Source organism: Vulpes vulpes, chromosome 3 (assembly GCF_048418805.1).
Source record: "Vulpes vulpes isolate BD-2025 chromosome 3, VulVul3, whole genome shotgun sequence".
In the NCBI taxonomy this organism is placed as follows: domain Eukaryota; kingdom Metazoa; phylum Chordata; class Mammalia; order Carnivora; family Canidae; genus Vulpes; species Vulpes vulpes.
Genome location: NC_132782.1, coordinates 33,599,885 through 33,613,316, shown reverse-complemented (window position 1 = coordinate 33,613,316; position 13,432 = coordinate 33,599,885). Strand labels below are relative to the sequence as shown.

The 13,432-nt window shown below is 39.9% G+C and overlaps 1 protein-coding gene across 17 annotated transcripts in view; it reads right to left on the bottom strand.

Annotated features, from left to right (window-relative positions):
• TBL1XR1 (TBL1X/Y related 1) overlaps positions 1-13,432 on the bottom strand; it is a 166,829-nt gene that overhangs the window by 34,784 nt on the left and 118,613 nt on the right. For 10 of the 17 annotated variants that reach the window (XM_072752163.1, XM_072752155.1, XM_072752157.1 and 7 more), the window contains one exon: positions 4,127-4,229. The exons of the other annotated variants lie outside the window; for them this stretch is intronic. In XM_072752163.1, the coding sequence (XP_072608264.1) occupies positions 4,127-4,184 (58 nt within the window). In that variant the 5' untranslated portion in view covers positions 4,185-4,229. The remainder of the gene's footprint in view (positions 1-4,126; positions 4,230-13,432) is intronic. 17 annotated transcript variants of the gene reach the window in all.

Below are 13,432 nucleotides of genomic sequence, written 5' to 3'. Positions count from 1 at the left end.
AGAATGCTCTCCCAAATCAAATACACAATTTAAAGCAAAATGAATTACATCTTACACAAAGCAACAAGAAAAAAGGTGGCACAAGTTCACAAATAATTGCCGGTACAACTTCTCTAGGAAAAAAATACACTAAACCTGTGAATAACCATAGGAGAGTCAAAGGTGATGCAAAAGGGGGGGGCAGGGGAGGAGAAGGAGGGAAAGTTAAAAGGTCCAAACGAGCTTAAATCTTCCAAAATTAACACTGCATCAGGTTCTGTTCCATACAGCTTAGCTGTGTGTGCCCCTTAGTGCTTAGTCTGCATACGGTTGCTAGATGTGAGTTATTAGGGCAATCAAATTATTAATGCCCTTGGGCGAATGCTAATTAAATGGAGCATACTGAATAATCAAGTCAATCATTACTTATGGTACTACACTGTCAAATACACTCCATTTTCAAGTCATCTCAAAAAAGAAAAAAAAATTCTTCCAGAGAAAATTTTTGTTGAATAGGAAAGCCTAACTCTAGGTTCATCAAAATACAAAGTGGTGATGACCAATTTAATTTGTTTAGGGCGAACTTGCTGGAGACAGAATTGAGAAAAACAAAAAGTTACAACACTTAATCAAGACATCTCACAACAAGGACACTTTCCTCTTAATCAGTCTTAATGAGTAGGGGAGGAGGACTTATTTTAAACGGAAGTCTATAAAACATTTGAGGCTGAACATCACAATGTAATCCCTTTTCAACAAGCAACAGGTTTTACGGATGAAGAAAAAAAAATCAAAAGTTATATAATTTGGGAGAGCTGATGGACTTTTAATAGACAGTATCTCCTAGTGCTGACAATAATCATAACGGAATGGTCATCACATAGTATCAAGTACTTAAAACGTTTAAAGGATCTTATTTTCTCTGGAGACAGATGCCATAGCCCAGTCAACATTAAACACTGTTTACAGAGAAATATTAGAAGTTCTTACTGGAAAACATTATTTCTGAAATTATACGTTTATCAAAACTTTCACAAGGTAATTTTTGGACTTTCTGAGAGCCTTGAGATAATGAAACAGGCAAGAAAAAAAAATTCTACTTTCCTTAGTGGTCGTTTTACAAACCAGTCCTGTGAAGGGCTTTACACAAATACTTCCTTTGTCATGATTACTTCTTTTCTTCCATCTCCTAATTCAAGTACTCTTTTACAGGGAAAGTAGCAAAATTAATATTCTAGTTCCTTCTGTATTGCTTTAAATCTTTTAAGAGAAATGATGACGGCCTAAAGGTAATTTGCATCCTATTTCTTAGATATTTAATGACTAATCCTCAGTAAGTATCTCTTCTATGGTGATAAATACACCAAAATACACCAAAAATAACCCAGAAAAGGAAGTACTGGATTCCAAAATCAAATCACTTGCAAAATGGCCATTTTTATGTATAATTAGAGATCAGAACCAAGAAAAAGCTTTTGGACTAAGTCACCCAGTACTGAGATGGGTTAGATTCTGAGCTCTACCTGAAATCTGGTCTGAGCTGATGGAACTATCCATTTCGCAGACTCTTTCCCATCTCCTACTTATGGAAGTAACTTCAGATATCAACATGCCTCATCGTTCCTGCAAAATCTTGCCTATAAATGCAAATACACCACTTTTTAGTGGCACCACCCTAATGTTTAGGAGATATTCTCGCACTCCAAATCTCAATGTGTACATTTTATACTTTCTACTTTATCTCCAATGGTAACTAAATATGGCTTTTCTTTCAAGATATTGTGAACATGCTATATACCTGTTTGTCAATTTTCTTGTCAAATTCTAATTGTCCTACAACTAATATGGACCAGTGGCTGTTACACTTTATTATGCCTAAGAATCACCTGGGGCATTTGTAAAATGCAGATTCCTGGGCCCCACTGGCTATTCTCTAAGTGATTCTGAAGCAGGTGGTCAGAGGATCCAACTTTAGAACTCTGGTATAGGCGATTCTTAAATTTATGGCAAGTTGCATTCCTACAAAAACTGCCATAAGTCAAAATGTCATTAGTTGAACCTGATTCTCCCCTAGAAATCATAATGTAAACAGGAAGTTACGAACTTCATAAAGGGACCGGTGTTCACATTTTTAGAGACGTGGCTTCACACAGTACTTCATTATGGGTACACTGTAAAGTATGAACCTTTCTAAATACACAAAGCACAACTAAGAACATATTAAAAAACTATAAAGGATCGAATATGATAAACGGCAGTCTACCACCAAAGTTGTTTTTTTAAAAATATAATTCTTGCTTTATTTTTACTGCAACACAGAACACTTCATAACGTAGAATTTCAAAGGATTTTCTCTGAGAATATAAGCAACATCAAGACTTTTGATAGTATCTAACTGCTGGATACTCTTTCAGAAATTAATCCAGAATTATTATCTTACTGCCCCTTTTTATTGCTTTTTTTTTTTTTAAACAGCAACATGAAACATCAATTCATGGACTTCTGTTTGCAAATAAAATCTGAGTGCTCATTCACATCTCTACCTTCACCTTGCCCCATTTCACCTCCGCAGAGGCTGAGCTACAGGATGCTGCTGAGCTAGTCCAACTGTTTATCTCCAGAAACAGCAGTTTCATATGATTCAACTGCAGCGGTTGCCTTTACAACACACAACAAGCCATTACATACCTCTGTCACCTACTGGCCCTTTAGCAGGTTTTCTGTGTTAGTGTCTGAGGCCTCAAAGCTCTGGCTTAGATGGTGGTCAGAAGGCAGAAAAAGCTAGAGTTTGTTTTGACCCAACGATTCTTTTACTTTTGGCCAAAGTTACTAACAATATCAAGGGAGGTGCACACATGTTATATATGTAATAATCACTAGGTCAGGTCACTACTTTTTTCAATAATCATTTTAATCTTGCTCAAAATATCCAACAATATTGTCTTTGGATCTGCCTTCAACAGCAGTTTGCCAGTTGAAAAAGAAAACAAAACAAGATCTATGAATTTCAAAGCTTCAGAACAAACTATCCTGCCTCGGTTACTTTTAGTGTCTTCTCTTTCTCCCTCTCTGCCCTCCTTAGACATCATTTGCTCAGCTGCTTCAGGTCAGAGAGAAGCAGTGATGGTGCCTGGGAAGAGGAAACCCCCAGCGGAGAGCAAAGCTGGGAGCAGCTCGGCAAGCAGTGGGATCTCAGATCTAAGGCCGTGTCTGCACTCCCTGCACAGCAAAGGACAATGGCTAGGCCCTAAACGAGAATCAAAATCGAGGGCTCAACTCCTCCTCCTGGCCTTTCGTCCTCCTTCACACGCGCCTGCCAAACAGTTACCATTTACACACACACTATGCCTCACCTTACTACCACAACATCCCAACTTTAAGTTAGATTTCTAAAATTCAACCTCTCCAGCTCATTTTCAACTACTGAATGGTTCCATCTCGTGCCGACAATCTGCACTCGCCACTGCTGTCAATCTTTCCCATGTCCTATGCCCCATCCACCCCAAGTCTTCCCTCTTCTACTTTTAAGTTTTCTGGCTTACTCCACCCTACATTTTCCCTTGTAGTTTTCCTTCTGTTTTAGGACCTCTCTTAGTCTGTTTAAAAATGAACATGATTTAATATTTATTACAAATGACTTCCAATGATTTCATTTATTAATCACCCACCAATAAACACATTAGGAAGAATTCAGGTCAAGGATAAACTAAATCAACTGGGATAATGGTTACGAAAGCATTCTGAAAAATATGGTTAATTTAGTTATTGAAATGCTAACTGCAAATAGGATCAGTAACATTTAGCTGAGGATTCTGAATATACATTATCAAGTTGATGGTATCTGAAAATTTATATGTTCCTACTGACCATGTGCAATCTCAATTCATAATAACTTATAAAAATGGTCTTTGAACACTGAAAGCCAAACCATTTGTTAACAAATATTTGCCTGAGAGGATTCCAACATATTTGAAAGAGTCAGAGAGTTAAACCATGCAGTAACACATAGCTTTAAAATGGCAGTCCAGACATTAAGGAAACATACAAAGTTCAACAGTTTGGACTGATACAAATTTCAAATGCATAAAAGGTTATTTTGAGAATATTAAAATAATTTGAGGCCTATTTACTTTATGAAAGTACTCACCTGACTCTTGCAAGTATCTATATACCAAGAAGTTGACCTCATCACTGCTTATACTCATCTTTATTCCCACTTAAACCATGAGGTCACAACACAGGATATAACCCTAAAAATAAAACAAAGTTAATTAAGTATTTTCTCAATAAAAATATTTTTAAACAAAATGTAAACAATGTTGTAAAAACCATTTGATTTTATTAAATGATGTAAAATGAAGGTTCTATATTACCTAATAATAAACCCTAACAAAGTTATTCCAATAGTTAGTAATAGATTATATACAACCAAAACATGGCTGGTCTGTTTTTCTGCAAGATAACATATTTGCAAAAAGGATTCAGAATTTATAAAAGGGCTTTAGTGCTGTATTTTATTTATATCAAGTAGCATAAAAAGTTTCCTCTTTCTCCTTAACTGTTAAAAAACAAAACAAAACAAAACCGTACATTTTAGGGATCAGAATATTATTTATCTAGAAAAAGAATGCTTTTAGACCACTGGGTGAGGGATGAGCCATCTACACTAGTTTTGTCTACATAATTTGGTAGGATTTGAAGCCTCTGTTTTCTCAACATCTACTCTGCAATGTTCAAGTTTTGGAAAGATCTGGCTACGTGTAAAGCAGAGGGGTGGGAATATAGTTTTCAAAACTTAAATGATATTCTCTTAATGGGCATACTTAAATCTTGAATTCAGGGGGAAGGAAAGAAGGAAACTGAGACCTAGCTTACATATGTCCTAATTATACTTATCTGTTCTCACGTCACAGAAAATATTTTAAAAAGAAATCAGCAAACGTTTTCTGTACAGAGTCAGACAGTAAATATGTTAGGCTTTGCCATCCGTGCACAGTTTCTGTTAAAGCTACTCAACTCTATGGTTTAGCACAGAAGCAGCAACAAACAAGATGTAGACAAATGAGTCTGGCCGTGTTCCAATAAAATTTTATTTATGGATGCTGAATGAAATGTGGATTCCATCTGATAACGGTGCATTGTAAAATATTTCTCTTTGGGCTTCTTTTCAAGCACTTAAAAAACAACAACAACAACAACACCCTCTTTCTTAGCTTTGTGGTCCTTATCAAATGCTAGTGGGCCAGATCTGACCACAGGCTGCGTACCTTCTTGGTCTCTTACATAAACAGGATATACTGACACCTATTCAGTATGGAGGGCATATAACACTATGTGCCTGTGCCGACCGTCCTGCTATAGAGTTCACAGTCTCTTTAGGATGCAGAGTTCACGATATAACCAACACCTGAGTAGGCGACTACGTGAGGGAACTGCTCCCGCCCTAAGCTGTGGGGAAAGTGGTGACTAAGCTCACCAAGCTTCTGGCGCAGAAAAGAACAAAGACAAATGAAGAGTAATAACAACTTTCCAAGACATACACAGAGGCAAGCCTAACCGAATTTAGTAGTCTGGGAATACATCTTGAGGCATCATTGGTGTTTAGACCTGGAAGAATGGAGGGGGAGAGTGAGAACATAAATGCTGGTGGGAGGAAGGCAGGGAAGGGAAGGCATCCAGTGAGCAGTACTAGTTAGTGGAAAGGCTGGAGGAAGAAAGAAAACAGACCATACACGTAAGGCTCAAAACACAAAAACCATGTCTGAGAGGCCCAGACAGCATCGCTTAGAGAAAACAGACTGCCAGGGTTTAGGTGGGTAGCAGCATGAAAGATCATCCTGGCTCTGACACGAAGAAGACACTGGAAGGGAAGCGCACTGGAATAAGAGCCGCGCGGGCAGGATGCTGCAGGGACCTAACGGATGGAAGACGCTGGGGCTGTGGCACTGAAGCCAGGGCCAAGTACAGGGGTTCCAAAGCATGACTGGCCGGACAGAAGAGAAAGGAAGGGGAGACAGGGAGAATCGAAGGTTCTTGGAAGAAATCTGGGTTGGCAGTCCTTCCACTCACTGACCTGAGAAACCATGGGAGAAGAGTAGCAATTAATTATCTTCATATAAAGAAAAAGGTATTCTCCTACAAAATTAACAGAGTACAATCAAGAACTTGAATGTTCTGAACGATAAAGAGAAATAGCCCTTTGATGATTTTGGCTCGGGACGCCTTACCTCGACGCTACTACGGTGCATTAGGTGATCCAGGCTCTGGGGATACTCTGCACCATCTACCCTGACCCATACACTGTAATGTGTGGTAAAGTGTCCGGCACACGGAGGAGACCCTAAACAGTGTTGAAAGCCCATGGAACGATACGAGTTTAAAAAGATAAAGAACTGCGGTGCCTGACTCTTGATTTTTGGCTCAGCTGATCTCAGGGTGATGAGATGGAGCCTCACGTTGGGCTCTGTACCGGGTGTGGAGACTTCTTGGGATTCTCTCTCCCCCTCTCCCTCTGCACTGCCCCCACCCTGCTCACTCTGAAAAAACAAAGCCCCACCCCACACCATCACATAATTGTAAGAAATTAAATCATAAAACCTGACCAATCATGGATATCCATAAGGGAACAAGTTCATCACTATTCATTAACAAGATTTCCCAAAATGAGATGTGCTAGGTGGGATCCAAGTGAAATAGACTGACAGAGAAAACAGAGCAAGCATCTTTTCCTCTACTACATCATTCAGTTCAACACTCCAATAAGCACTGGTACTGAAGTACCCAAGATGCACAGGTTTGCAGCACGGCTTGGTTCTGCCAAGCTAAGGTCACCAACGTCTCAACTTAAGGCAGTGATCGGTGATGGCTTCAGCATCACCTACTATATTCCAGGGCAAAGAAAAATACAAACCAAAATGATACAAATTATTGTCTATAAATGTTCTTAGAGTAAATATATATTGGCAGTACATTTTTAAGAATCATCACAAAAACCACCTAACAGGCAGAGCAGAGAAGTTCTTATCTGTTCAAGCTGCTATCAACTGATTTATTCCACTGATCACAGTGCTGTATCAACTTCTGGAATCAAGAATAACATTTTTTAAGGGAAAGGGGTAAACGGTTCAAATCTTAAAGGTATTATTCCACCTGTAGTCCTACTTCAGCCAGTCCTTCCAACCCGAGACAGGCCCTTACTGTTCCCCAGGCATGTTGCCAGGGCCGACCAATCTGTGTGCTGACAGAGGAACACACAGATGCCGTAAGGCTGGCCCCAGCCTTGCAGAGCTCAGTTTTTTAGTGATGACAAACATGCAAATATATCATTAAAAAAAACTTTGAAAATTTAATGCAATCTGTACTATAGGTTTCGGTCCCAGTTGCAATAAAACTACATAAAATCTACAAAGGCTTGAGTTTATCCACCTTCAAGGACACTTAACTCTAGAGTATCGTTTGGTATGAAAGTGACCCTTTTAAATTCTAACTTCAAAAAGACACCTGAAAAGAACAGGAGACCGGACAACAAAAAGAACACATTAAGACACTCCTCGCCTGAAATGCCAGTTTTCAGTTTCCAAACACCTTGACAGCGTGTGCGCCCGAGAGCGAAATTAGAGAAAACTCCAGTACCCTTCGGAGGGACCAGAGTCTGAGCACCGCATCTCCTCTGCTGTGCATCCTTCAGTACAAGTCTCAGTGGGTTCACTATGGCTTTGCACACCTGGCCCACTTCAGTGAGTCTTGCTTACACAGCTAAGGTGGGTTGCGTGTCTGTGCTGTGGTCTCCACCTGTCCCAGGTGGACACCAGACATTCCGATCCTCAACAGGGCTTGCCTTCGGAGGGACCAGAGTCTGAGCACCGCATCTCCTCTGCTGTGCATCCTTCAGTATAAGTCTCTTCCAACAAGGTCCAGAAACCAGCAGTGACACCCTCATCCCGCCTCTGTCCTGTACCACTGGGGCGTCAAGCCTGCTGGAGGCTACTTTTTGTAAAGTAAGTCCTGCCCTCATGGAGCTGATGGATCATCAAATAAACAAGGTATTAAATATAAACAAATACTTCCTAAAGTCACAAAGCAATTCTTTTTTGGGGGGGGGGCAGGGGAGGCAGAGGAAGAAAAAGGATCTTAAGGAAAAGACTGGAGCTCCATCTCTTGGCCCTGAGACCTGACCCGAGCCCAGACCAAGAGGAAGCTGCTTCCTTGACTGAGGCCCTGAGCCCCCAGGCCTCCCTAAGCCCCCACGTGATGTTTTATATTTTGCATCATCATACTTAAACAATGACTGAGTTCTAAAAAACGAAAAAATCAAATGTCTTTGTACTTTTCCATCCTAACGCTCAGAATAGCCTATAAACCCGTAACAACTTTTATTCACCTCCTATCAGTTACAGGCAGTCAGCTACTTAATCCAGACTGATAGCTGCATAAGCCAAGACTAAATACAAAAATTAGCCTTAACTAATATTGAGCCAAGTGCTTGTATTAAGAGTGCACTTGAATATTTTAAATGTTCAGTATGAAATATTTTACTTCAACACACTACAGACAATGATGTAATGACTACTACAAAAAAAAGAAAACAACAGGACTACCTAGACAATTCAGCTGAGATTCATTCAATTGAATATGTACAAGTTTCACATCACAAAACTGAGTTCAGCACATACACACGGAACAGCAACTGCCCCACGAAGGTCATCATCTCCTAGCTTCTCCTAGGAGTCCATTCCTGGAACAAGCCAGCCCCCGACTATAAACCTAAATCGTATCACTTTAAATTTGAAAGAACGAAAACACAGGGAAAGTTATGGATAGGAAACAAAGAAACCAGAAAGATTTTCTTAAATGTCCTGCCTGCAAGACACTCTAAAGAGATGTGGAAAACCTCTGCATGATCCAAAATCAAATGTTTCATCGAAATTACTTTATCTTACACAATGTATAGTGGTGGCATATTATCTCATAACAGATTGATTTTTGAGTCGTTCAACCACTTGGAAGAGCCTAAACCTTCATTTCCCTAAGACTGCCATCAGGTTATTTATACTAAAGTTGTATTTCTCTCATTTCCTTCTCGGTAGGTATGCATTAATGGATAGTTCTCATAATCAGGAAAAGGATCTACAGGTAACTAACTGGACCAAGGGAATAAACAAATTGTTATTCTGGCTTTTTAAAAAACTGAAGTGTAGCTACACATGATATCACATCAGTTTCAGAGGACAACGTGGTGGACACTGGGGACAACAGCGTCATGCTGGCCACCAAGTGGGGCCACCACGACACTGCTGGCCGTACTCCTTACTGTTCACCTCTTACCTCACGACTTCATCGTTCCATACTGGGAAGCCCGCACCTCCCACTGCCCCTCGCCCATTTTGCCTGCCCTCTTACCCTCCTCCCACGGCTATTCTGATCGTCACTGAATACCCACAGGTTGGGTCCACTCAAGAGATCAAACCAATTTATGGGCCGGCTAGCTGAAAAACTATTAGGAAAATGTTCAATTTCACCAATAACATATGTGCTGCTGAAGCGAGCACTCAGGTTCACCAATAATAAACATAAAAACATTTTGGTCATAAGAGGAGTGAAGATTTAAAAATACCCAATATTGGGCAGCCCGGGTGGCTCAGCGGTTTAGCGCCACCTTCAGCCCAGGGCCTGATCCTGGAGACCCGGGATCGAGTTCCAAGTCACACTCCCTGCATGGAGCCTGCTTCTCCCTTTGCCTGGGTTTGCATTTCTCATGAATAAATAAATAAAATCTTAAAAACAAAACAAAACACTCAATATTATCAAGATTGTGACAAAACAGAAAATATATCTCTAAATACGTTTATAAATATCTGCCACCACTGTTTATTCAAATGATGAAAGGAGCAATATTAAAAGCTGCTGGAAGAACTCTGCTGTTAAAAATTAGAATTGTTCTGGGGCACCTGGGTAGCTCAATCGGTTAAGCATGTGATTCTTGGTTTTGGCTCAGGTCATGATCCCGGGGTCACGAGACGAGCCCCACACTGGGCTCCACGCCCACGGGGAGTCTGCCTGGAGATTCTCTCCCTCTGTCCCTCCCCCAACTCCTACATACGTGCACACGCTCGCTTGCTCTCAGATAAATATCTGAATCTTAAAAAAAAAAAAAAAAAGAATTGTTTTAATAATGGTAACTGTCAATGCCACGTTGGACATTCCAAGTTACCTTTCCAGATAATATTAATGGCCCACAGGTCCTCAAGGTAATTGTTATGTTGGGGATGGTTTGGAGCCAGGAGATGATCTAAAAGGAAGGATAACTTAGGCTTCTCTGGAACTCGGAGGATGAGGAACTGCGGAGTGACTGTTACCAGCAAGATGGAGAAAACTGCAGCCTCCACCACCACAGTCTGACAAACGACACCACTATTCCGTCTCCCACCTGGAGAACAACTCCATTTTCAGCCTTGTGGTTTAAATGAGATGGACCTCCTGGTCCAGAGGAAAGCATGGATAATTTTTAATTGAATTTTAAAATCTTCTTTTCATATTAAGTCACCCAGCGTACTTTATGTTCAGCTTAGGGTTGACAGCCCACCCCCCCACACACATCACCTCCTTCGGCCCCAGCTCAGTCACTCCTGGTAAATGAAACACTAGGAGACACTTGCTCGTTTCTAGGAAAGACAGCCTCCTCGTTTCAGAGAGCAGGGGGCAGAGAACAAGGACACTATGTACATCACTGAGGTTAGAGCAGAGATGGAAGAGAAAGAGAAGGATGGCAGAGGAGAGAGACAAGAGAAACTAGGTTATTAATGACATCAAGTTATCTATTAAGCAACTGGATTAAGTACTATCTGAAATTAATTTACTACTGTAATTTAGTTAAAGTCAAAAATTAATTTTATTGTCTAACTCATTTTAAGACTTGTCAGTTGCAACCAAAAGAGGGCAAATAGGGGGAATTATCCAAGAGATGTTTTAAAACAAGAAAATGACTAAAATTAGTGACAGATTATATTTGGAGAAATAAGAAAAAGAGGGGCAAAGTTAACATTTTTTCTAATGTTTCCAGACTACAAAGTGTGAAGAATTACCCATAAAAATGGGGTGCCTAGAGAGGAGAATTATGAGGGCATAAACCATCAGGCTGAGGGAATAGGAACAAAGGAGGTAAAATGCAATTGACTGACAGGTTTCTGTTAGAGGCACAGTGTTGGAAGAGCATTTTCCTTTTAATTCAAATGTGTGAAGTGTCCCAAGTTATCTCTGCTCCTATGTGTGTGCCCACTGTTTCCCATTCATTTGAATGTTAAAGAAAACGCAGCAGAAGAACATTCACATTTTTTTTTTTTTTGAGAGATTCCTACATTCTGTACGGGGCAAAGCATTCTACACATTATTTAATCTCCTCTTCAATATTAACTTTCTCATTTTAATGTCATATGAGAACAGCATTACTATATGTAGATGTAGATGTTTTTGAAATACTAAACTTTCCTCAGCACAGAAAAAAACACACACACGGAAAATAGTATGGAACGTATAACGTAAAATAATTTAGTGACTATGAAGAATTATAACTCTTAGAAGGTCCTAGGGAGCTGTGACGTAATACGGCCAAGACTCCACGTCCAGTGCAGGCTGCGGGTGCTCAGCTCACATGTACGATGCCGTGAATGGCAGGCACCCTACTACTGTCAGCCAGCCACTGCAGGCACAAATAGAGGATTACAATACTCTGATAAATAAATAAGTTTCTAAACTCCTGCAGAATCATGTATCAAAATTCCTTTGTTGGGTGTGAGCTCTCAAAATGCTGTGGAGCAAAGCAGACCATAGTTTATTTCAGCAAAGTGAAATCTTGCTGCCATATTACCCACGGAGTTATCCTAGGAAACTTGTCAGGTCGTCTTGCTAAAACCAAAACACATTGCAAAAATACTACATTATCGTAACTAAAAAACAAAAACTGAAAAAACAAAATATGTGAGGGGAGGGAAATGAGACAGAGGAGAGAAATTAAATCAATTTACTCATTAGCAAAGTCACGGTGGTTTACTACCATCTTATGAGCTGAACTGTCCCCATAGAATTCGTATGTTGGACCTAACCCCTCCGGCACCTCAGAATGGGACTTCATTTGGAGATAGGGTCTTTAAAGGGGTGATTAAGTTAAACTGAGGCCATCAGGGAGGACCCTAAGCCAATATGACTGGTGTCCTTTTATGAGGAGGGAGATACCAAGGGTGCATGTACAGAGAGGAAATATCATGTGAGGTCATAGTGAGGAAGAAGGTGGCTGTCGGCAAGCCAAGGAGAGAGGCCTTATAAAGTAATCTATCGCACAGACACCTTGATGTTCGACTTCCAACATCCAGAATTATGAGAAAATAAATGTCTATTGTTTAAGCCACCCAATCTGTGGATTCTGCTATGGCAAAACTGATATATATCCAACACCACCAACTCTTAAAAACTCATTATTCATCTGAAGCTTTAAAATCACTCATGTTAAATTCACAATTGCTAGGATCTGCCTTTTTGAAAATTTGCCTGTATTTTCAGGAACCCATCCTGTTCAAAGACAATGATATTAACAGGATATATTAACATTTTATGATCATCTGCCCCACAATGCCCCTTCTCCTGGAACTGCCCCCTCCCTCCCACCATGAAACACACTCGGGAACAGCACTGAAAAATGCTTTACCCTTATTTTCCTGCCTCATTTAAAATAACTATAATCCTACAAATGTTAGGCAGTAACACTGTTGTTTATATAGAATATAGTTCAATGAAGGAAGATATCTTTTAAAATTTAGCTTTGAAAATAGTTGGTTCTATAACTTAAAATATGTATAAAGTACATTCTTAACTTTTGCCTTGCTAAATCTTATAAGGTCACAAAATTTTATTAGACTAAATGAAATCATGTTTACCAAATTACTTTTGTTAACTATAAAATCCAACATTAGGATTTAGAAACAGATAATAATAAAAAAAAAAAACCACCAAGCTCTAAATGAAAATATTGCAGCTTATCTTAATATAATACTAACTAAACTAAAAACAAAACCCAGTACAACAAAAACAAATTATCTGGCTGATTTCTTTAAGCATCAATGGCAAACAACAGCATATTTACCTGTTTATGTATTAACCCTGAACTACAACTACAGTTTAATTGTCCACTTTAAGGATGTCTTTTTTTTTCTTTAATTTATGATAGTCACAGAGAGAGAGAGAGAGAGAGAGAGGCAGAGACACAACATAGGCAGAGGGAGAAGCAGGCTCCATGCACCAGGAGCCCGACGTGGGACTTGATCCCGGGTCTCCAGGATCGCGCCCTGGGCCAAAGGCAGGCGTTAAACCGCTGCGCCACCCAGGGATCCCTAAGGATGTCTTTTTAAAGCTGCCCGTGAAAGTCCAAAGATAGGCAAAGAAGTATGTTTCCATAAAACAGACA